This window comes from Trachemys scripta, chromosome 9, assembly GCF_013100865.1.
Source record: "Trachemys scripta elegans isolate TJP31775 chromosome 9, CAS_Tse_1.0, whole genome shotgun sequence".
NCBI classification, from domain to species: Eukaryota; Metazoa; Chordata; order Testudines; family Emydidae; genus Trachemys; species Trachemys scripta.
Window position 1 is genome coordinate 42523115 of NC_048306.1, and position 22929 is coordinate 42546043.

The window sequence follows — 22929 nt, forward strand, 5'->3', positions numbered from 1 at the left end:
CACAAACATATCCTGGCTGTTGGGGAAACCGGTTTCTCCGCTTCCTTGCTGCTGTGAGCTACCTACAGTACCTCCATCGTCATCTTCCTCGTTCCCCGAACCGTCTTCCCTGTGTGTTTCTCCAGTGAGAGAGTCATAGCACACGGTTGGGGTAGTGGTGGCTGCACCCCCTAGGATCGCATGCAGCTCCGCGTAGTAGCGGCAAGTTTGCGGCTCTGCCCCGGACCTTCCGTTTGCTTCTCTGGCTTTGTGGTAGGCTTGCCTTAGCTCCTTAATTTTCACGCGGCACTGCTGTGTGTCCCTGTTATGGCCTCGGTCCTTCATGGCCTTGGAGATCTTTTCTAATACTTTTCCATTTCTTTTACTGCTACGGAGTTCAGCTATCACTGCTTCATCTCCCCATATGGCGAGCAGATCTCGTACCTCCCGTTCGGTCCATGCTGGAGCTCTTTTGCGATCCTGGGAGGACTCCATGACGGTTACCTGTGCTGATGAGCTCTGCGTGGTCACCTGTGCTCTCCACGCTGGGCAAACAGGAAATGAAATTCAAACCTTCACGGGTCTTTTCCTGTCTACCTGGTCAGTGCATCTGAGTTGAGAGCGCTGTCCAGAGCGGTCACAATGAAGCACTGTGGGATAGCTCCCGGAGGCCAATAACATCGAATTCCGTCCACACTACCCCAATTCCGACCCGCAAAGGCCGGTTTTATCGCTAATCCCCTCGTCGGAGGTGGTGTAAAGAAACCGGTTTAAAGGGCCCTTTAAGTCGAAAGAAAGGGCCTCGTTGTGTGGACGTGTCCAGGCTTAATTCGGTTTAACGCTGCTAAAGTCGACCTAAACCCGTAGTGTAGACCAGGCCTAACACCCTTCACTGTAGTCAAGGAAACCATGCTAGAACCCCGCTAGTAGTCATGGCTGTAGCTAGGAGGAGGATTCTCCTGGCCAGGACTCTAAATGCATACAGGAGCAGGCTGTTGAAAGGCACTCCGCTGCTGAAGGGATGTACACCCCAGAAAATGCTGGTGAAAAAGACAGTGCAGCTAAGAAGGGGATGGGCGAAAATGCTTTAAGGCATTCTTTGTTTGCAGCGACAGTGAGGAATTTAGAAGTTTCCAGTCACTCCCTTGGAGAATATCCGAGTACTCTGGTGACCCGTGCATTAGAAACACACCCAGAGGATTCTAACCGCCCCAGGAGAGTTTGATGCAGACTTTGACTGCAGGCTGCACTGGGAGAGCTGAGGGTACATCTCCACTATAAGAGACCCACAGCATGGCCTCAGCTGGCCCAGGTCAGCTGACCAAACTTGTGGGGCTCAGGTTGCAGGGATAAACATTGCAGTGTAGATGTTTGGGCTCTGGATAGAGCCCAGGCTCTGAAACTCAGGGTGTGTGTGAGGGGTCTCACGGCCTGGGCTCCAGCCCGAGCCCAATCTACACACCAATTTTTAGCCTCGCAGCCCGAGCCCCGCAAGCCCAAGTCAATAGACCCAAGCACTGAGATTCATTGCTGTAGATTTTTATTGCAGTATAGTCATACCCTGAGAGCCAAAGGAGTCACAAACCAGCAGGAACAAGAAGGGTCTAGTTATATAAGGAGCCCAGATGAGGCTTGGACAGAGCAGCGTCTGGAGCACTTCCATATGCTTCTGGGACGGCTTGTGGTGTGCAGTCACAGCTGTGAGGTAAAAAGAACAGGAGTACTTGTGGCACCTTAGAGACTAACAAATTTATTTGAGCATAAGCTTTCGTGGGAATGGCTGAGCCATTACAAACATTGAATCTATCTCCCCATGTAAGTATTCTCACACTTCTTATCAAACTGTCTGTACTGGGCTATCTTGATTATCACTTCAAAAGTTTTTTTCTCTTACTTAATTGGCCTCTCAGAGTTGGTAAGACAACTCCCACCTGTTCATGTTCTCTGTATGTGTGTATATATATCTCCTCAATATATGTTCCATTCTATGCATCCGAAGAAGTGGGCTGTAGCCCACGAAAGCTTATGCTCAAATAAATTTGTTAGTCTCTAAGGTGCCATAAGTACTCCTGTTCTTTTTGCGGATACAGACTAACACGGCTGCTACTCTGAAAGCTGTGAGGTAGATGCTTCATTGGACAAGACCCCATCTGCACTTTTGGGCTGCACATGCAGAGGTCTCACCTCACACTACAACTCTGATGAGTCAACAATATGCTATATTGGCTTCAAGAAGTAGGGGGAATCTAACAATTCTGGAAAGATGCTGACAGACTGTAAGGAAATTGAGAGAAGAGCAACATGAAGGATCCTGAGGGAGCAATTTGTGATGAGATATTAAAAGAGCTAGATCTGTAGAGCTAGGGAATAGTTCCCTAAAGGTATTGGATATAAGCCAGCCAGATTCTGCCAGCTCTCACAATTTGATCATAAATCTCATGATATTTGGTGTTTTTCCTAAATCCCCAGATCCTGGAGTCAGGCAATTACGGAATAATCTGTTCTCACTTTTACAGTCCTTGTTTTGAAGAAAAGTTTTTAAACAAGATCCCACAGGCTGACACCAAAAGGCAAAGAAACAGAACCCCACCTTTGGGTTTGTTTCCTGGATAAGCACAAACCTTATGAGTTGTAAGCCAACCTCACAACTGCTGAGCACAGGGATAGGCAATACTGGGACTGCTTAGTGTAGGGCAAGGGGGTAGAATTAGGAGGAAAGGGGGGGTGGGGATGATGAAAGGGAAAATACAAGCTGAAATCAGAAGACACCTTCCTACTGGTAGGCTGCAAAGACAGAAGCCCTAACATGGAAACGTGTTCCTGCCAGGTCACTGTCAGGAGTCATTTCAATTGGTGAATATTCTACAGGACATGGCCCTACTCTGACCTGGGGAACTGGCTGGGACCAGCACTTAATTTATGCCAGGGCTTAGCCCTGGCACCTCTAGGCTTGTGAGTTCATAGCTCTGGCACCTCTGGACTTGCCACATCAGTTATGAAAGTAAAAAAATTGCTTGACCCCAGCACCTCTTTCATTACAAATTAAGCACTGGCTGGGATGCTCTGGATTTCTCCCCACCATGTTTTTCTGATCTCCCATGCAGTACTGCCAACCCCCAGCCCTCAAGAACCATGAATCAGACCTCACACAGTCATAAGTTTGGCTTAACAATCATGAGATTTTAAAAACTAATAAAGCTGTGATTCTGTTGATTTGCCTCTGTGTTTCAGTCATTAGAGGTCACATTTTTAAACTTCCCTGCATTGAGGAGGGCTAGAGACTTACTTTTTGTTTTAAAATGAAAGCTGAGATTCAGCAAATCCAGCCACATGCCCAGCCAGGTCCCCAACATTTCTACCATAATAGGTGAGTAGAAAAACCTTTGGGGAGGATGTCCCTTCTGGCATCTTCCCACCTCAGCAAGAAGCAGAACAGTGTTCTTTCAGGGGGATCCCATTAAACAGTGATGGTCCTAGACCAGGTCTGGATTTAGGAGATACACAGGAATCTCCAATCATTATCACGGGGTGACTGGCTCACCCCTGCACTGAAAGTGGAGAACCTCAGCAGTGCACAGGACTCAGCACAGGGCAGCTGCACTCGCCCTTCACCTGTGGAAAGAGCCACAAGTGAAATGAGTCTGGAAGGTCTCCTTCAAATTCCAATGTGTGCACCTTCTTAAATCACTGCATTGTGCAAGAGGCAAGCCCAGGAGCAAACTAGGGGTGGATTGTGCCCCTCATGACTGGGGTACATTAGCAGAGCTGCCTGGGATCCCAGCCCTGAAACAGCAGGGGGCACGTGGGTCAGGACTGAGAGGCACGTGAAGTGCGGGAATGAGGTAGTCATATGCACACATTGATACCCCACCTGCATGGCAGCCTGCTCCCTGCCACAGGGTCCTCTTCCCTCAGACACCCTTTGCAAACTGAATGCAACCCTGTCAGCAGGGCCCCTTCCTATCCTTCTAGAACATCAGGACTTTGCTCTTTGCTAGCTTATCCACACATGGAGTCTCAGGTTCTCACTGCCCTGTGTGGGAGGGTCCTGGCAGGACCTCTGGGAGACCTGCTTGCCAATACAAGGCTGAACCCTGAATGGTAGCTCTCTCCACAGCGCAGGGGGAAGAAATGCTGGGACAGTCAAAGAAGGAAAAAATGGCTCGTGCTTAATATTGGTATGTAAATGGTCCAAGTTAGGCACTGCATTCACCCCTTTCTGGAATAAGAAGAGGTCTGGCTTTGCTGAGGAAGCTTCCTGCCAGGCTGGGTTAAGGGACAGCAGCACAATGGTTTGCATGAGACAAGGCCTTTAAATGAAAGCTGGAGATGGGAAAGGCAGCAAAGGTGGAGGGCCCAGGGAGTACCCTCCCAGCCAGGATCTCTTCTTGCACTCAGGGGAAGGGATGGTTGTTTCTGGGGGATTTTGCTGTGTTACAAGGCAATCTTCTCGAGAGAAAGTGTGTTCTTGCCAGGCCAATGGCCCATGGGGAGCAGCTACCACCCATTGTGGCTCTAGAGGGTAAAGTGGGACTAACCCTGCCCCTGCTCAGACTCCCCCTGCCCTGCTCAGGAGAGTAGTGGCAGGCCCCTCCCTCTTTGGGTGGAAGGGTGGAGCAGCCATGTCTCTATCAGTCCCTGGCTCAGAGTGCGGCCACCAACTCTTGCTGGTGGCCGCACTGACTCTTTTTCCTAAAATACTTAATTAACTTTAGGAAAACAAATAAATATAAACGCCCAAATCATTGTAATTTATTGATGTAGGATTTGTTTGTTTTTTGCAGACACGATAAAAATAAGGGTGTGAAAAGTGATATTTGTATGTTCGTTAGTATCACTTTTCACATCACATTTAGTAGCTAGCTGGGAAGCTGCTATAAGTGATATTAACAAACATACAAGTATCATCACTGCCTCCCAACTAGCTAGTAAGTCTGCTGTGAGAAGTGATACTTGCATGTTTGTTAATATCACTTTTCTCAGCGAACCCCAGGACAAATTAAGCCCTGGGTGGGGAGATGGATGCGGGGCTGGGAAAGGCAGTGGGGGTCCGGAGCAATGGGGGTGGTGGTGCAGGGTAGCACATCCATGAGCAACAGGGAGGGAGGGAAAGAGGCCAATTACAACTGCAGCCTGGCCAAGGCTACAGAGCATGACAACAGACACTGGAAACTAGGCTTCATCCAATCCTCCTAGCAGCCCCACGTCCAGACTGAACAGCAGCAGTGACAGACTAAACATCCTGCCTGCACATGGCCTCTGGACAGATGAGCAACTGCCCCAGAGTACAATTTCATTAGCTGTACGATGGTGGTACCTTCCTGCATCTCTCCCACAGCATAACATTCCACAGCTCTGCAGGGCAATTGGTCAGACTCAGCAGGAAATCTACACTGCATGCGCTCCAACCCATCTGCAACCCCCAACGCAGGAGGATGAAGCTACTAAACACATGTAGGGGCCATTGTATCCCGAGGACAAAAGAAACTAACATTCTACAGCCATCAACAGAGCGCTCTTGCAGCTATCACTGCTGCCATTGATGCCAGCAGGCAAAGGCACCAGCCTCAGCACTGAGCCCAACACAGAGGTGGAGGGATAGCTCAGTGGTTTGAGCATTGGCCTGCTAAACCCAGGGTTGTGAGTTCAATCCTTGAGAGGGCCATTTAGGGAACTGGGATAAAAATCTGTCTGGGGATTGGTCCTGCTTTGAGCAGGGGGTTGGACTAGATGACCTCCTGAGGTCCCTTCCAACCCTGATATTCTATGATTTAAGCCTCAGCATCCAAAGCCCTGTGCAGAACAGCTGGCTACAGGGTTTGGCACCAACCCCAGTTCCCCTCACTACCCAGTCATCAGCCCTTGCCCTTCTCACTTCAACTCTCTCTCACACCTCTGACCTGCTAAGTCAGCCAGCAGGCCTGAGTGCCCCCAAGGGCTCTGGGTCCTCTCTGCATAGAGGTGTTAGCAGGGAGGGATCTCACCCCAGAAGAGGAGAGGCCACTTAGGGGGACAGGCTGCTGTGCTCTTGCCCAGATGTCATTAGTAGAATGACCACCCAACTCCTCACATTAATGAGAGAGGCAGACAGGGATGGAAAAGGAAACTAACTGGGTAAGAACTGGGGGTGGGGTTAACTTTTCAGAGCCCAAATATTATTTAGAAAGGGCCGGCAGCAAAGACCTACCCTTTTAAAAAGGAGTCCGGCATTATCCTAATCCCTTTTCATGTCCCACCCGCACAGCAGAGGAAACAGCAGCAACATTCCAGCTCTGTGCTGCAATTCCAGTTCACCCTCCCGATGCTGACTGAATCAAAGAGCAGCTGAGGATGTTTACCAGCAACACCATCATAGAACACTCCACTCAAAACCCCACAAAAGACAACAGGCCTGGCTCACGCTCCTGGGGTTCTATCACAATGAGGTATTCAGGCCTCCCACTCTGGCAAGGGCATCCCAACCAGGAGGAGGCTGCATGAGACCTACCCCGCTGATGTCTGATCCAAGGAGCTGCTAACTTTTTTTAAAACATACTTAAACAGAGACAGATGTTCTGGGTGTCCCTGGAGGTTTTATTCACAGCAGTTATTTGTCAAGGTCTAAGGCCTTTGATTTCCAGCTGACGCCTTCTTGGTGTTTCCAGCCTAGGAAATAAGGCCCCTGTGTCAGGGCCAAGTCTTCTTCCTTCAAAGGGACATGACTTTCCATGGTAGCGAGGCAGAAATGTCAAGTCTGTGAAAGCCCTTTCCTCAAGCTTAATACCCAGCCTGGAAAGTAACTTGTCCGCAGTGGCTGGAATCACTGGCTGCAGCAGAATCCCATAAATCCGCAGACATTCCAGAGTCACATGAAGGACTGTGTCAAGCCAGCACTTCTCTGCAGGGTTGTCTCGGCACAGTTTCCAGGGCGTGTGTCTCTGGAAGAAGCCATTGGTCTGCCTCACACATGCAACAACAGATTCTAAAGCCTTGTATATTTGGAAGTGTTCAAAATAATCAGCCACCTGGAGAGGCAAGCGATCAACTGATGCTACCAGCTCATAGTCCTCAGCCAAAGCCCTACCTGAGGCTTCCACATCCATGTGGTCAGAGCTCTTTCGAAAGCACGACTCTGAGAAATGTGGGTAAATCCCACTGGGGTTGATGCTAGGGGCTGTACAGCGGTTGAGAAGCCCCCCGAGCGCATCCGCCAGCTCAGAATTCACCAGCTTAATAACTTTCTCCTCATAATAGTCACAGTCTCGCTCAGGGACACCTTGCCTTAGCAGGAAGTACCTGAAGCCATCCACCGTGTACTGCTTGAAACATGCCACTGGATCCACCACATTGCCCAGGCTTTTCGACATCTTTTGCCCATGGACTGTCCAGTGGGAGTGCACATAGATCTGCTCTGGGGGATCAAGCCCCACAGCCATGAGTAATGCTGGCCAGTAGATGGCATGGAACTTGAGGATATCCTTGCCAACAACATGGTGAGCAGCTGGCCACCAGGCATGGTGTGCATCAGGGTAACCCGCTACAGTCAGATAGTTCACCAAGGCATCTACCCACACATAAATGGTTTGTGTTGAATCACCAGGGACAGGGATACCCCACTGTAATCGGCTTCTCTCACGGGAGACAGACAGGTCTGGCAAGTCCTCTTCCAGCCATCGGAGCACCACCTGGTAGAAGGGCTCAGGGGAGATGACATGCCGATTCCCCTGGAGCCACTTCCGTAACGGCTCTTGAAATTCAGACAGCTTGAACATGTAATTCTCCTCTTTGGTCCAGTGCACCTGAGAGTGAGAGAGAAAAATGAATTACAATCAATACCCTTCACTACGTTCTACAAGAGACACCCATGGCTTTGTTAACATGGAGTTATGGTTGTAGACATCCAACAGTGCTTGGTGCCCTTTAGGCCCTCCCACTGCACAAGAGCTTAATTCTCAAAATTCGAACCTTGGAAAACCAGGAACTGCAGAGACATGGTCAGGGGCGGCTCTATGTTTTTTGCGCCCCAAGCACGGCAGTCAGGCAGCCTTTGGCGGCACGCCTGCGGGCGGTCCATGGATTTGGTGGTGTTTCTGCGGGTGATCTGCCGGTCCCGCGGCTTCAGCATACCCGCCGCCGAATTGCTGCCAAAATCGCGGGACTGGCGGACCTCCCGCAGACACGCTGCACTTCCTGCGCTGGTGCCTGGAGCCGCCCCTGGCCATGGTCCCCATACATTTCTACTACAAGGACTACACCTCTCCCTCTGCTATCTGCTTCTTATTTATATCATCTGTAAGTGACAACAGATGTTCACCTGGCACTGTTGTAGCTGGCATTGGCAAGGTATTTATGTGCCAGATATGTTAAACATTCGTGTGCCCCTTCATGCTTTGACTTGTGGACTCTATAATTCTACATTTGTAAGTTGCATTTTCACAATAAAGAGATTGCACTACAATACTTGTATGAGGTGAATTGAAAAAAAACTATTTTTTGTTTACATAATGTAAATATCTGTAATAAAAATAATATAAAGTGAGCACTGTACACTTTGTATTCTGTGTTGTGTTTGAAAGAAATATATTTGAAAATGTAGAAAAAATTCAAAAAATATGTATAACGGTAATAGAATACCAATTTAAATTTAACAGTGTGATCAAAACTGAGATTAAGCATGACTATTTTTTTAATCTAGCGATTAATTACAATTTTTTTAAATTGTTTGACAGCCCTAATTTTTACATATAGGAAGCTTTTCTTGGTGCTGAATGCTAGCTCTCAATACCTACTGTGAAGTGACATGTGATTTATGTGGTTATTGCCCTCTGTTTTGTCCCCATTTGTGCCCAGAGATTGGTATAAGAAGGTTGAGGTTTTAAAACCATCTCCTTTTAGAGTATTCTACATCTCCAAAATCCTTTGACTGAGGCTAGGTCTACACTACCCCACTGAATCGGCGGGTAGAAATCAATCTCTCGGGGATCGAATTATCACGTCTCATCGGGACACGACAATTGATCCCCGAATCGACGCTCTTACTCCACCAGCAGAGGTGGGAGTAAGCGCCGTCGACGGGAAGCCTCTATTCGCGTAGCTGAATTTGCGTATCTTAAATCGACCCCCACCCCGTAGTGAAGACCTGCCCTAAATGAGTGCGTATTTAGACAGCTAACTCTGCTGCAGCCCATGAACAGACTCACCAAATTTCAAGCTGATCTAACCATACAAGAAAATTCTAGAGAGATTTGAAACTTCAGCTTCTCTCTTGCTACATTAACTATGAAACTGCTGTTGTTTCTCTTAAACAGGCGGTCCACTGAGCATCCGTAAGGGGAGCACAGGGTGGGAAGGAAGACGAGAAAGCACCTGCACACCTGCCCTGGCCAGCGAGGCAGGGAAACATCGGGCCATGCCAAGAGGAGGGCAGGAAGGAAGGCAGCGCAGCTCAGTGTTGTACCTGATGGCCGCTCTCCAGCGAGACCTTGCAGGGGCGGCCCTGGGCGTCGGGGCGCTCGGTGATCTGGCCCTGGGTCAGGAAGCACTCGTCCGGGGTGCAGTACCAGCCCTCGTAAAAGTCCTTGTAGAGTAGCCCGCGGCCCTGCAGCGCCGCCCAGAAGCACTGCACCGCCCGGCGGTGGCGCGGCTCCGTGGTGCGGATGAAGTCGGTGAAGGAGACGGCAGCCCGGGAGAAAAGGTCGCGGAACAGGTCGGACACATGCGCGCAGAGCTCAGAAGGAGACGTCCCGGCCGCTGCCGCCGCCTGCTGGATCTTCAGCCCGTGCTCGTCCGTCCCTGGAACAGCCAAGCGGGGCAGCTGGGTGCTGGGCCAGGGAGGCTGCAGGGCAGGGGTATCCGCCTCCCGTGGGCACTGCCCAGCGAGCACGGCACCGCCTGCTCGGTGGGGATGGAGAGTTGCCAAGTCCCGCACCCGCTGCCGCCGCAGGGATCCGCTCCCGGCCCAGGGCCGCCCCTAACCCGCTCCCGCGCTCCCTCCGCTCACCACCCCCGGCCCCCTCCCGCTCACCAGTGGCGAGGCGGCCCGGGCCCGGCCCCAGCAGGCCCCGATGTCGGTGCAGCGCGTCGGCCAGCAGCGCCGAGTAGAGGTGCCCGATGTGTGGCGGCCCGTTCACATAGAAGATCGGGGTGGAGAGAAGCCAGCGGCGGCCGGGCCCGGAGCTTCCCCACCGGAAAGGGGCCGGGAGCGGACGCCGCGGCGGACGGAGAAGGCAGCGCGCCGGTAACGACAGCATGGTCCGACCGGCGGCCGCACCATAGAGACGGGGGCAAGAGCGACACTTCGCAGCCCTGCCCGCTCGCGAGAGATGAGTGATGCGACGCGAGACGTCTCCCCTCGCGGACCATAGCGCTCTGCGCGTGCGTCGCGGGATCTCCCAATCGGGGCGCGGCGTTGCGAGCGGCGCATGCGCCGAGGGCAGGCCGGGGTCAGTGCACAACGGAGTGGAGGCTAGGGCACGCTGCAGCCATGTTCCGCTGCCGAGTGGCCGCCGTGGCGGAGAAGCTGGTGCGGAGCCTGCGCTCCCTGACCCCGAGGCCGCGGGGCCGGGCGGCGGCAGGTTGGTCGGGGTGAACGACCCCCGTTCCCGGCCGCCCAGACACCGGCCTATCCGAGCATGGTCGCGATCTTCGCGGGGCGCCCCTGGGCCAGATCCCGCCCTACAGCGGCTCCGGGCCGAATTCCCGCTGCTTGCAGGAGCAGGACGTTGCCAGTCCCTCGAGCCCCCGCGCCCTGGGGAGTCGAGCGGGGCCGGGCCCCGCCCCTGCCTGGTCTGAGGCCGGTGCTGAGAAGTACAGCCCGGCGCTATGCCGGGAGCCAGGGCCTCCGGGGAAGTGGGTGTGTGAAAGCCGGACGGCGGGTGGGGAGGAGCCAGTGTCTGCCTGGATACTGCTACTAGCTGAACAAGGCGGCTGCGGGGCACCAAGGCAGAATGAGTTAAGCAAAGGCAGCCAAGGTAGTAGATCAGTTCATGGAGGGTGGGTCCATCAGTGGCTAGTAGCCAGGATGGTCAGGGATGCAACCCGTGCTCCAGACACCCGAACTCCTGATTGTCAGAAGCCGGGAGGGGAAGTGGGGTTGGATCAATTCAACTGCCCTGTTCTGTACACTCCCCTTGAACTTCTGGTACTGGCCACTGTCTGTGACCAGGTGCTGGGCTGGATAGACCATTGGTTTGACTGAATGGCAGTTCTTGTATTCTTACCCCTTCCTAGAACCCGATCTCATTGCTGTCAGCCAGCAGGGCTGAGGATAGTGACTAGGAGTTGGGCCTCCAAAGAAATATTTTAGGTGTGAAGTGACAGTCTTCTAGAGCTCCTTGCAGCATTGCCTGCTGAATGGCTTTCGAGTTGAGTACCTCCTAGTGGAAGAGACAGGATGTGAGTGAGTCCTCAAACAGTTATTTAAGTGTGGTGTGAGTCCTAGAAACTTTGAGTCTAGAACAGAAATAAAACCAATGGGTTTTAATGGTAAAAGTTAGAGGTTCTTAGCTGTGTTGCTTTTTACCCACTTCTGTGATCTTTTGCATCAGAATGTGGGTAGTGAAAAATAGCTTCCATGGCACCATTAAATGAATTCTTAGCACTACTGTGTTTATCACTGTTTATCGTCCTTGAGGTTGTGACATCTCTGTGTGAGGGCTGTTTAAGGATGTAATTTTGAGCTTTCAGAGCATGAGATTAGTGAATGAAGTCCCCTGTGCAACTTCCCATTCCATTAATCTAATTCTGTGTTGTAGGAAGGCCATCTTAATCTCCAGGATTGAGAGGTGAGATTGCTATTTCCTTACGAATGAACTATGAAGCAACACACACAGTGTGCATTTGCTTTCTACTCCTCCTTTGATAGAAGGACTTGAAGAGGATCTCAGACTTTGTTCTGCTTGTCTGTCCTTCATATTGGGAATATCAATATTTGCTCCTTGTTTCCTTCTTTGTTAGCAGTTTCTGGCAAGCTCCTTGGAGGAGGATGTTACTGATGTCACACAAGGCTATAACCTCAGCTTCAGCTCCCCATGCTCCAAAATGAGGTGGGGAAGGAATGCTGATTCTCAGACTGGAAACTGACAGCCTAAGACTACTGTTTGTGGTCTAAGAATCAGCATTCTCTCTTGTCTTCCCACCCCTGCTCTCTGTCAATAATCTGGTCCTCCAATGATCTTTCCAGAGCCCTTTAAGAAAGAAGGGAGAATCTGATGTTTCAAATATGGAAACTGTTCTAGAGTGGGGGGAGAGGGCTTGCATCTGTCTTTGAACATAATAAAGGAGACTTTAGGCTTCATAGTTTACCTTTAAGCGATGCCCAGGCCTTTGGACCTGGGTGCTTTAGAGATCTCTTGGCTTGAATTCATCTTCTCTTGGTTTTGTTTTTGGGGACTTTTAAAGTATTCAGAGAGGTCTGCATGAGTAGTGAAATGAAAATGCCAGCAAAAATTTTTATTGCAGATCCTTGCATGGAAGCAAGTTATTCTACACTATCTGTCCTTGTGTTCTCCATTTACTTTTAACATCAGATGTTAACCTTTAAGGAAGTGGCATATTCTTTCTCTTCCAGCATATCTTTTGGTAGAAGAGATTTGCCCTGCACCTCTCAGGTCACTGATTAAGATGAGTGGCCTATTGTTGTACTTCCTGAGCATTGCCAAATTAATAGCCCAGAGAATCTTGTTAATTATCTTTTCATTGAACAGTGGACATGTTTTCTAACAGCTACTGAAATAATAAATCTATAATTCTTTTAGAATCTTGTTGCCTTTTTCTCCCATTCCTCCTCTAAAGGGTGACAGATTTGAACTTTCAGCTTTCTTGATTCCCCCCCCCCCTTCCTTCCTGAGGTGCATGACATGAGATAAGAACTATGCAATGTTGCCTTCTCACTTTCCCCATCTTGAAGTTTGACTCTTACTGCAAGGATGTAAACTGGAGAACTGTAAGTGGAAAAGGTGCAGCAGAGGTTTCAAGACTAGCCTTACAGTGCAAAGGGTGTGAAGTTTGCTTTGATGATAATGAAGGGAAATGGACACAAATATAGTCAGCTGGCCATAGTCCTGCTTTCCATGCGCTGCAGCCAATCCACTTCTGATATTCTGCTGCTGCCAGTAGCCTGGTAAACTCAAAATATCTTTTATATGTATGTTGTGTCGTTGTTCCATAGAAAGGAGCTACAGTTTTTATTTAAACTTTGAAACTGCAAGATGCAGATTCTGTCATTTAGCATAAGTGATCTTGCCTAACAAGACTGTTAGTGCTCTTCGTGGATGCTCCAGACTAGATAAAAATCTTTAGTATTCCTGAGTGTGTGAAATACTGCCAGGGAGGGAGAGCAGGGCTTTAGTTTCAATTGAGTGAGTTCAAGGGCAGTGAGGATGAAATTCAGCAAAATTTACTTTGACAAATGAAAGAGTATGTCGTGGAAAGCTGGGGGAGAGTCTCTGAGGAGAAGAAGAATGATGTTATCTTCTTATTTCTCAGCTCAACAATGAAACAGCCTCAGGAAGGTCTTGGGCCCATAGTCAGACTTGGAACCAAGGATGAACTGGGAAACTGACTCTTGCTTCTGCAGTTTCTTGTAGGAGACTTGTGTGTGTTTCTCCTGACTGAAGCAAATGATCCTGGTTTGCTGTTTTGCTTTAAGTCTGATGATGCTGAATCCCACGCAATGGGCCAGGCTGGGAAATCCCTGTGTACTGACTGCAGGATGCAGGAGTTGGGGGATTCTTCTTTGTTTTTCCTCTTTTTTTTCCTGTGATCCACAGTCACAACCTGGGCCATATTCATATAGACCTGTAAACTGGCTTGCAGCTGATTCCAGGCTGTGCTATTGCAGCTGCTGGCTTGAGCCAGAGGTGAGGGGTATGGAGTGGGGCGAATGGGTATGGCACTAATGGCAAATGCAGAGGGGCAGTGTTCAGGAGGAGCTGACAGGGAACCAAGGTAGTCATGGTTTGGAGGTGTGGGGCAAATCAGAGGAAAAGCACTGTGCCTAGCTTCTTGGAATGAGGGGCTGGGAGGGGGCTCTGTAGGAGAAAGCAGACTGGTGCTTGGAAAGGACAGAGAGAGGCCAAGTGTTCTTTTATCCACACTGAATTTTGTGGATATAAAAATTAGTGTTTCCTGTGTGCACAAAAGCTTGTCCCTCCTCCATTGTTCGCTATCCTATGTATCCCTCATGCAGGAGAGGAAGCCCTGTTTTGAGTTGCTATAATCTATGAGAGGAGGGGGCGTGGGGTCCTTCCTCTGGGCTTTATATGCCAACCCAACTTAAACTTGGCACTCATTTAAAATCAGGGAAATTCCCAAATAAAGCTTGTTTTAATAAGTTAATGTTGAAAGTGTGTTCCAGTGGACTCCTCCCAAAATAAATCTTGACCAAAATTTGACACTGTTAGAAAAACCAGAAAATTAAAAATTCTGGAATTTAACTGATTCACGCCTCACTCTCACACTGCCCGTTTTACACCACCCAACCATCTTTAACTGTCCTTCTAAAACTAGTGAAGTTTGTGCAAAGGTCAAAATGACAAATGACTAGGAGTTCATAAAATCCTGTTTCTTATTCAGACTCCATTTCTATGGTAGTATAGCAGAGACACAGTGCAACACTACTCGCTACAAAACTTGCATTTGTTAATTGCTACACATTATTGGTAATGGAGTTAAAAATACAAACTTGCAAGCTATACCCACAATTATATAACCCTTTAACACCATAGAGTCAGCCTATCTTATGACACCACAGATCAATCGTGTTTCCACTCTATTCCACCAATACATCACACTGAGAAAATGTACGGAACTTGGATGTAACAATGAACCTGAGACTCTACGCTTTGAAATATTTACTATCCATTGAATAAACAACATAGACCTAGCAGTCGAAGAAAACAACTTACACTTATTGGTGTAAATCAGGTAAGATAGTAAGTGATGACAACGATGGAGAAGATATGACAGTGGATCCCTTAAATGTTAACTTCCCAGACTATAAAAACCCTACACCTTTGAACAAAGAGGGTGTAATTTTTGGGTAGTAGCTGGACTCTAAAGCACACTTTCAACTTTAACTCCTTTGTTGGAAAAAATCCCCCCAAACCTTCTTATTTGGGAGTAAATATTACGAGGTAACTTTTGGTCTCAAGCCCTGCCTAAATTTTGCAAATGCTTTCCATGATTGCCAGTCAGGTCCTCCCCTCTGCAGTCCTGAGAGCTCTTGTGTAAATAGACTGCTGCCAGTGTTTTCAGCACAGTGTTGTTAGACCTGCTGTGAACAAGATCAGGTGATGGTTTACAAACTCTGGTGATCTGTTAACAAAGTTGGGAGCCCCAGTGTAAACTTGTGGAGATGAACTGATGGTAGCTACAGCAAGACATTTTGGAAAATCTCTCTAGTATAGACACAGCTTGTGTGTGACTTTGAATTGGCTGGCCAGGTAGGAACCGGTCACTTTAGGATGCTTTCCAAATTTCTTGCATCATGGATAAATGCAGACTTTGGATGGGAGCACCTACATAGGACTTGCCAGACTGCGTCAGATCCATGGTCCATCTAGTCTAGTATCATGTCTCGAGCAGTCACCAGCACCATGTACTTCAAAGGAAGGTGCAAGAAACCATGCAGTAGGCAGGTGCGGGATAATCTGCTCCCCTTGAATGTCCATCCTAAACCCTAATAATTAGAAACTGGTTTAAATTTCTATAGCTCAGTGGTTTGAGCATTGGCCTGCTAAACCCAGGGTTGTGAGTTCAATCCTTGAGGGGGCCACTTGGGAATCTGGGGCAAAATCAGTACTTGGTCCTGCTAGTGAAGGCAGGGGGCTGGACTCGATGATCTTTCAAGGTCCCTTCCAGTTCTAGGAGATGGGATATCTCCATTATATATATATATTTTTTTTTTAAATCCCAAAGCAGGAGGTTTGATCTCAATTCCCACACTTTTTTTCTTTTTTACTGTTATTCTCAGATGATATCTTTATAAATGTCCAGTCCTTTTTTGAGTCTTGATAAGCTTTTGTCTTCAACAATATCCTGGGACAGTGGGTTCCACAGTAGATGTGTGAAATGTTTGAATGTTCCCTTGCTCTAGTGTTAAGAGAGCTTCTTGGTTAGGAAGCTTGGTCTCCCTGTGAATGTAATGGAAACAGTGGAGCAGGGAGCTCTGAAATGGATTTCTTCATTAATTGGAGGGCAGGAGCTACAAGGAAGAGCCATGTGCTCTGGTATTATACACCTAGTGTGGGTAGTGGTAGGGGTCCCTCTGATATCTGTAGTGATGAATTCTGAGTGTTCTAACCCTAGTTTTTCCTCTTCTGGCAGAGGCAGATTCTCACTTGTGGCTATTCTTGGCATGGCAGTTTTTTGGGAAATCTGAATTAGTGTGCTCATAGCAAGTCTTGAGGCACATCAGACATGTTGAGGCCTTCTAGGTCTTGTACACATTACAGATTGTTGCTGTGTTTGAATGTGGTGGTGAAGAATTGAGTTAGCTGACACATTTTTCCTGGACTATCCTGTCAGCTAATTTAATTCTTCAAAGCCCTATTCAGACAATCACTGTGTGTCATGTAGACAGGGTTCTATAGGTGGCCAAGTAAAAGGAATCCCAAAGGATCAGTGCCTTGCTTTCAGCAGGAGTGTAGCAATGACCTTGGAAGGCCATTGGAGAATCTAGCAGCACATGTCCTTGAAAGTTGCTAATGTTTATACTGGTCACTGTTATGCAAATGTTTCCCTTCTACTCCCCTATTTTTCATGCTTACAAATTTAGGAAAATTCTTATTGTGTTCCTAAATTTTGCATGTTGATCTCTACCTAAAAGTGGCCTTTTCATAAATTGGAGCAAAATTCTTTCAGTTGATCTTGAAAAATTCCTTTTTCCTGTATTAAGAAAATCTAGCCACTTTTTTTAAAGAGAGCTATATAAAAAATGGCTGAAGATTTAAACTTGGCATTGGGACAGTCCTCCTTGAGAAGTAGTGCCTGTACTACACACAAAATACCTTGGTTTTGATTGAATAAAATAGTTTGAAAATTGCCTGCTAAGCCTTCACAAGAGAAAATTAAATTTCCATATGCACACTCAGGAGACATGGATTGTTCGCAGCTAGTTAGATACATGCACAGATTGGTTCAAGACGCTTATGGTGCGGCTTGTGAAGTCTGCACAGATTGGAAATTTTGTTAGTCTAGTAGCTCTTCTTAAAAGAATTTACAAGCTCTGTAAGCTTAAAATTAAAGGGAAAGAAGTGTGTTAATGCAACGTTAACAATACATAATTGACTGCTGCATTCACTGATGTGATCCGAATATTCCAACATTACTCAGCTGTGTTGCATTTAAGTACTATTTTCTCTTTCTCTCTTGTGAAATATCTAGGTTCCTAGAAATACAGACTATGAAAACATACTGTATGTGTAATGTGGCCAAGTTAACTTTTGAATTTCCTGATGTTTTATTATCTTAACTGTGGTATAGTGTGAATACCATTTTTTGTAATATTTCAAATTCAATATAAAACATATTAGATACGTGTTTGATTCACAGAACTGTTGGTTGACCCTTCCAAGCACCCTCTTTTGTGTCCTTTTCTCTCTTGTCTCCATTCACCTCTGTTGCAGTTAGGCCTCTCCAGATGCAGCCAAATTTTCCAAAAGTGGCCACTGATTTTAGGGGTCTCAGTTGTTGCAAGTCCAGTGTTGGGTACCTGAGGCCAGACTTTCAGAGGTGCTTAGCACCTGTAGCTCCCATTGACTTCAATTGAAATATTGTGCTAGAACAGCATGTTATGGGACACATAAACCGAAAACCAGACAGGTGAAGGGGATCACCATACAGGCTTTGTCCGCCATGCTGAATAATTGCATTCCGATGGCCTCTCTTTGAAGTTGAGAGAGTTGATTGAGTTAGAATCATAGACTATTTGGGTTGGAAGGGACCTCAGGAGGTCATCTAGTCCAACCCCCTGCTCAAAGCAGGACCAATCCCCAGACAGATTTTTGCCCCAGATCCCTAAACGGCCCCCTGAAGGATTGAACTCACAACCCTGGGTTTAGCAGGCCAATGCTCAAACCACTGAGCTATCCCTCCCCCTATCAAGTTGGTCTCTCCCCTCACCTCCATGCACTAACAGCAAACTTCCTGAGATAGCAGGGACTGCTCTGTCAGGGAGACAAATGCCTTGCCCCTCTGCTGTACACTGCTTCTCTGAGATTAAGAAAGTTCCTGCTGACACCTTACGTGGGACTGTAGCTGTTTGGATCACCAGAATGAGGGCCATTGCCATTTAGTCCCAGTAACAATCCCCCTTCACTCTAGACAGTATCTTCTTTGTCTTCTGTTTGGAATTGGTTTTCATGTGGCGATAATCTGGGGTAATATACAGCATCTGGCATTAATATTTGTAGGAAGCATGTCAGAGTTCTCATTTGTAATGATTTTCACTTGTAGTATGCAAGTCTACTCTAGGGAAGGCATCATGAGACTCTGTCCAGCCTGCTGTAGCAGCGGCTTCAGAATTTTTGGATGCAAAAGGCCACAGTGCTCGGTCTGTGTGCTGAGCTGTCCCCAGACCCCCAGCACAGAGACACCAAAATGAGAGCTGCATTGGCAGTGGAGAAGAGTGGTGATTTCACTCTGGAAACTTGCAATGCTGAACTGCTACCAGTGAGTGGGAAATCATTTTGGAGTTGGAAAATCCACAGTGGGGACCATTGACTTTTCGCAATGTTGTGGGACATGGTGGATGGCTAGGCAGTGAGGGGTTCCCAAACTGTGGTGGGGCAAAAGAGCACACATGTATCCCTATTTTAGCACAAGTCCACCTTGCAACAGAGACGTCAACAGAAACGGTTCCTTTTCTGTGGTTAAGCAAGCATTGGTCAGTCACCGGGAATGCTTCACCAATGCCAGTGTAGGCTGGTCTGTGAAAGTGCATGATGCTTGCATCTTTAAGAACACAGGGCTGCTCAGAAAGCTGCCAGCAGGGTCTTTCTTTCCCGACTGGCAGCTTACCATTGGCAATTTTGAAATGCCAGTAGTGATTCTGTGGGACCCAGCCTGCTCTTTGCTCCCCTGTCTCATGAAGCTTACGCTGACCACCTCAAGACCACTAAGGAAAGACTCAGCAGGTGCAGAATGACTGTTGAATATGCTTGTGGTGGATTGAAGGAACGCTGGTGGTGTTTACTCACTAGATTAGATCTTGCTGAGAAAAATATCTCAATGGTTATAGTTGGCTGTTGTGTCTTGCATAAAATCTGTGAGGCAAAGGGGAGGGGAAGCTGTCATGACTGGCTGTCTGCTGACTTTGAACAGCCAGACATAGGGACCATCACAAGAACTGAGCATGGAGCTAGTGAAGGTTGCTTTGAAAGTGCTGCAGTAGGATGCTATTCTGGAGTGTTCTCTAGCCTCGAGCTGTGGGTGCTGCTAGGAATTGGGTGGTGCCTGCTGTCTATTTATAAATAGGACTGGCTGTTTGCCAGGACGTGCGTGCACTGTGATCATGTACATTTACAAGTACTGTGTGCTTTTGCGTGTGGTGTGAAGTAATAAAGATAATCTCATTCTCAAAAAACAGAAATTTATTGAATTGCACCAACAGCACAGGAAAAATCAATGTGCAAAAAGCATGTGAGGCAGTACAAACGTTAATTGTAAATTAATGGAATGGAACTTGAAGATTGGAAAGGCAGCAAACATTTCTGCGCATTTGAATGCACAAATGTAGTCGATTGTGACTACATATACACCAGGTGTGGGTCTCTCCGGTTAGAGTATCTGAAGTCGTGGTTTCCCTTGCTGTCCCCCAGCATGGAGTAGCAGGGATAAGGATGTGGCCCAGGATTCCATATGGTATGTAGGGAGCTGGAGCTGGAGTTCCGGGATTTTTGGACTGGTAGCTCACCAGGATCTGCAGCGTTTGGGTTTGCTGCCTGAGAAGACCGATTACACCTTCGTGCATTTCCCTCTCCTTTTCCTACTGGGACTCTCGGGCCTTTCTCCTGTCCACTCTTGCTGTCTGCCACGTTGGCCCTCCAGGCCCTTTTTATCACAGTCTGATGCAGCACTGGATCTTGCTGGACATGTCCTTCCTGGTCCTCTTCTTTCTCCTCCTTGTCAGGGTCAGGCGTTCTGTGAGAGTGGAGGGGGCAGCCCTCAAAGCCTCCATGCCAGAATCTGCTGATAACAATAGTCAGATGTGCCATAGGGTTTAGAGCCACTACAGGAAGAGAGAGATTCAAAACTCCCTTCCCTTATTCCCATAAACACTTCTAATAAGACATGCTTATTGACACTTCAGCAATAGAGTGCCTGGGCACAGCTCCACTCTCCAGCCCTAGGCATGGTGAGTATGGCCCATCCGGGGCAAGATGGCAGGTTGGGGGGGAAGGAATTTCAGTTGCATGAAACAATAAAATTTCAGTCCCTATTCTAAGGGTGGGTGGGTGGGAGCACGGAGCAGTGGCACTGAGTACTGGTCCTGTTTTCCACAAGCAGTGGAGGTTTTAGCTGGTATCTAACTGCAGAGTGTAACAAAGACGCAGAGGGAGCGGCTGCTACTGGCGTCCTGAAGCCACCCGGGTCTGTATGCTATTAGCCAGTTTACTGCAATGGTGCCAGCTGAACTCATCACACAGTGGTGTGGGAAAGCATCCTGCCACAGAGGAAGAAATAAGGCAGCCATCCCTAGAAACCTTCGGCAGAGGATTGCAGAGCATCTCTGTGAAAGTTTTATTGAGGGACATCCCTATGTACATGAAACCAAACTGCCCTGCCTGGCTCACCCTACCCCCCCACCTAGCCCAACAGGGGAATGAAAAGTAGATGCCAATTTTACCTGTTTGTTTGTTGTTCCACTAACTCGTCTCGTCTGAGTAGAACAATGAAAAGTTGATACCTTTGTCTTGACTTGGGGATGGGCCGGGCACCATCTTTAAACATTGTAAGGAAAAATACATCCCCATGCTTACCTGAGGTTCCTTCCCCTTCAGCAGGCTCATCCATGTTTGGCTGGCAGGACTGGCTAGACTGGGGTGGAGTCTCAGGCAGGTCCTGGCTCATGACATGGCTAGGCTCCTCCTCAGCTGCATCTCCCCTGACTCCTCTCTTCCTCCTTACTGTTCATGACAGAGGGCTCTGTCTTGGGCTCCTCTGAGGTATCCATTGTGGTCTGTGGCGCACTACTGGGGCCTCTGCCAAGTATGGCATGCAGCTCATTGCAGAAGCAGCAGGTCTGTGGCTCAGCAGCAGATCAATTGTTGGCCTCCCTGGCCTTGTGGTGCATCTGACAAAGTTCCTTTGCTTTCACATAGCACTGCTGCCAGTTCCTTCCATACCCCTTTGCCTGCAAACCCCTGTGCCTCTCTTTGCAGGTATCCACAGTTCTATGTCTGGTCCATAGCTGTGCTTGCACAGCCTCTTCTCCCCATAGGTGCAGGAGTTGCAATGCCTCCTGTGTACTCCAGTCAGGAGTGGCTCTGGCGCATGGAGCCAGCATGGTTGGTTGGGCAGTTGCATAGAGCAAGGGGAGCTGCTAGGTATACTTGCCAAGGTGGGCTATCAGGAAAAGGCATTTCAGAAATATGCAGTGGGCTTTAAGGGTGGTGGCTTTCGGTCTCTGACCCCTGGTCAGTGGAGTTTACAATTGTGACCAGGGTGATCACTGTTGCAGGGAATGGGGAATTGTGGGATAGCTGATGGAGGACTGTTAGGGTCAACATGGTTCATGCAGTGCCATCAACCTCAGTAGTTCAACCATGGCTCAACACTGGGAGGTGGTCTTACTGTGTCACTGTAACGGGGTGCTGATGTCAGCTGGAGACTAATTTAAAGGTAGACACATGCACAAATAAGTTGACACAAGGTGACTTGCATCGACCTAACTTTGGCATGTAGACCAGGCCTTAGAACCATCTATAAGTTGTTAGAGAGCTCAGGGGGAAGCTTGACTTCTCACAGAAATACTCGCCGGTTGCAGGGGAACCCTGCTGACCCCCAGCATGTGCAAACACAGTTGCAGCTAAGAGTTTGATCCCAGTATGGACAGGGTCTAAACTGTGCTGGAAATTCCTCTCCTGTGAACAAGCTATTTGGGCAGTACTGTAGTCAATAACGGGGGGCTGTGAGGGAAGTTTGAATACAAATTCCAAAGACTGAGTACAGTAGCAGTTCCATTTTCTGCTGTTGAAGGAGGCGAGGTGGGATCTCAAACTTAGTATAGTGGTCTCACTTTAGCACAAAGTAATTCACTAGGGTCAGTCAAATGTGGTGTTGGGCTCTTCAAACAAGTAGCTGATTTACTTGGCTTTATAATACAGTTAATTACTTTATACCTTAAAATATTACTATGTATTGACAATACTTTGTGTTTTGTTTAAAAACATTGTGTTCCTTAGGCAACTTGTTGCAGCGATGGAATGTTCCCTTAAAACTACAGATGAGCAGACAAATGGCTAGCTCTGGTGCACCTGGGGGCAAAGGCGATAGTTCTGTTTTTGTCCTTATTGTGGGCTTATCAACGTTAGGAGCAGGTGCATATGTAAGTAGAAAGGCGGTTCATGAAAGAAGTTGCAACACAGCTCCTGTTAAGTGATTACTTTCTCTTGCCTCCTTTGCCTCTTAGCTCTGCTGTTCTTTCCTGCTTTGGAAAACTTCCTAGGAATCTGATGTCCAAACTGGAACTAGCTGCAAATTAACCAGTATATTCTCTTGTCATTTCAGTTACCTTTTATCTTTACTAGAAAAACATTATTTTCTGTATCCTGTGATTAACCACAGCTCTGTCTGTCTCTCTTGTATGTGATAATTAGAACGTAGTTCTGATGGTTTATCCTTTGAGCAACAAACTTAATCAGGCCATTGCTTGCCAAATTTCTTTTTTAATTTCTAAGTTTAACTTCTGCATTTGTCCCAGTCTGATATTTATAGACCTCTTTTAACCTCCCTTTATGTAATAGAAAA

The 22929-nt window shown here is 47.9% G+C and overlaps 2 protein-coding genes across 10 annotated transcripts in view; one reads left to right on the forward strand and one right to left on the reverse strand.

Moving 5' to 3' along the window:
• Nucleotides 1–6531: 6531 nt before the first annotated feature.
• Nucleotides 6532–10336, reverse strand: MARS2 (methionyl-tRNA synthetase 2, mitochondrial). The gene is made up of 3 exons (XM_034782257.1): nucleotides 9983–10336; nucleotides 9416–9750; nucleotides 6532–7757 (listed from the first exon to the last, which is right to left on the reverse strand). Exons 1-3 carry the CDS (start codon nucleotides 10206–10208, stop codon nucleotides 6573–6575), a joined length of 1746 nt encoding a protein of 581 aa, XP_034638148.1. The 5' UTR covers nucleotides 10209–10336; the 3' UTR covers nucleotides 6532–6572.
• The window catches only part of AIFM1 (apoptosis inducing factor mitochondria associated 1), a 36866-nt gene continuing 24226 nt past the window's right edge, over nucleotides 10290–22929 (forward strand). For 3 of the 9 annotated variants that reach the window (XM_034782248.1, XM_034782250.1, XM_034782249.1), the window contains exon 1: nucleotides 10407–10532. In XM_034782248.1, the coding sequence (XP_034638139.1) occupies nucleotides 10442–10532 (91 nt within the window). In that variant the 5' untranslated portion in view covers nucleotides 10407–10441. Of the gene's footprint in view, nucleotides 10533–19091; nucleotides 19095–22364; nucleotides 22508–22929 lie in introns of those variants that run through there. The other 6 variants (XM_034782244.1, XM_034782247.1, XM_034782252.1 and 3 more) reach the window with 5 other exon arrangements.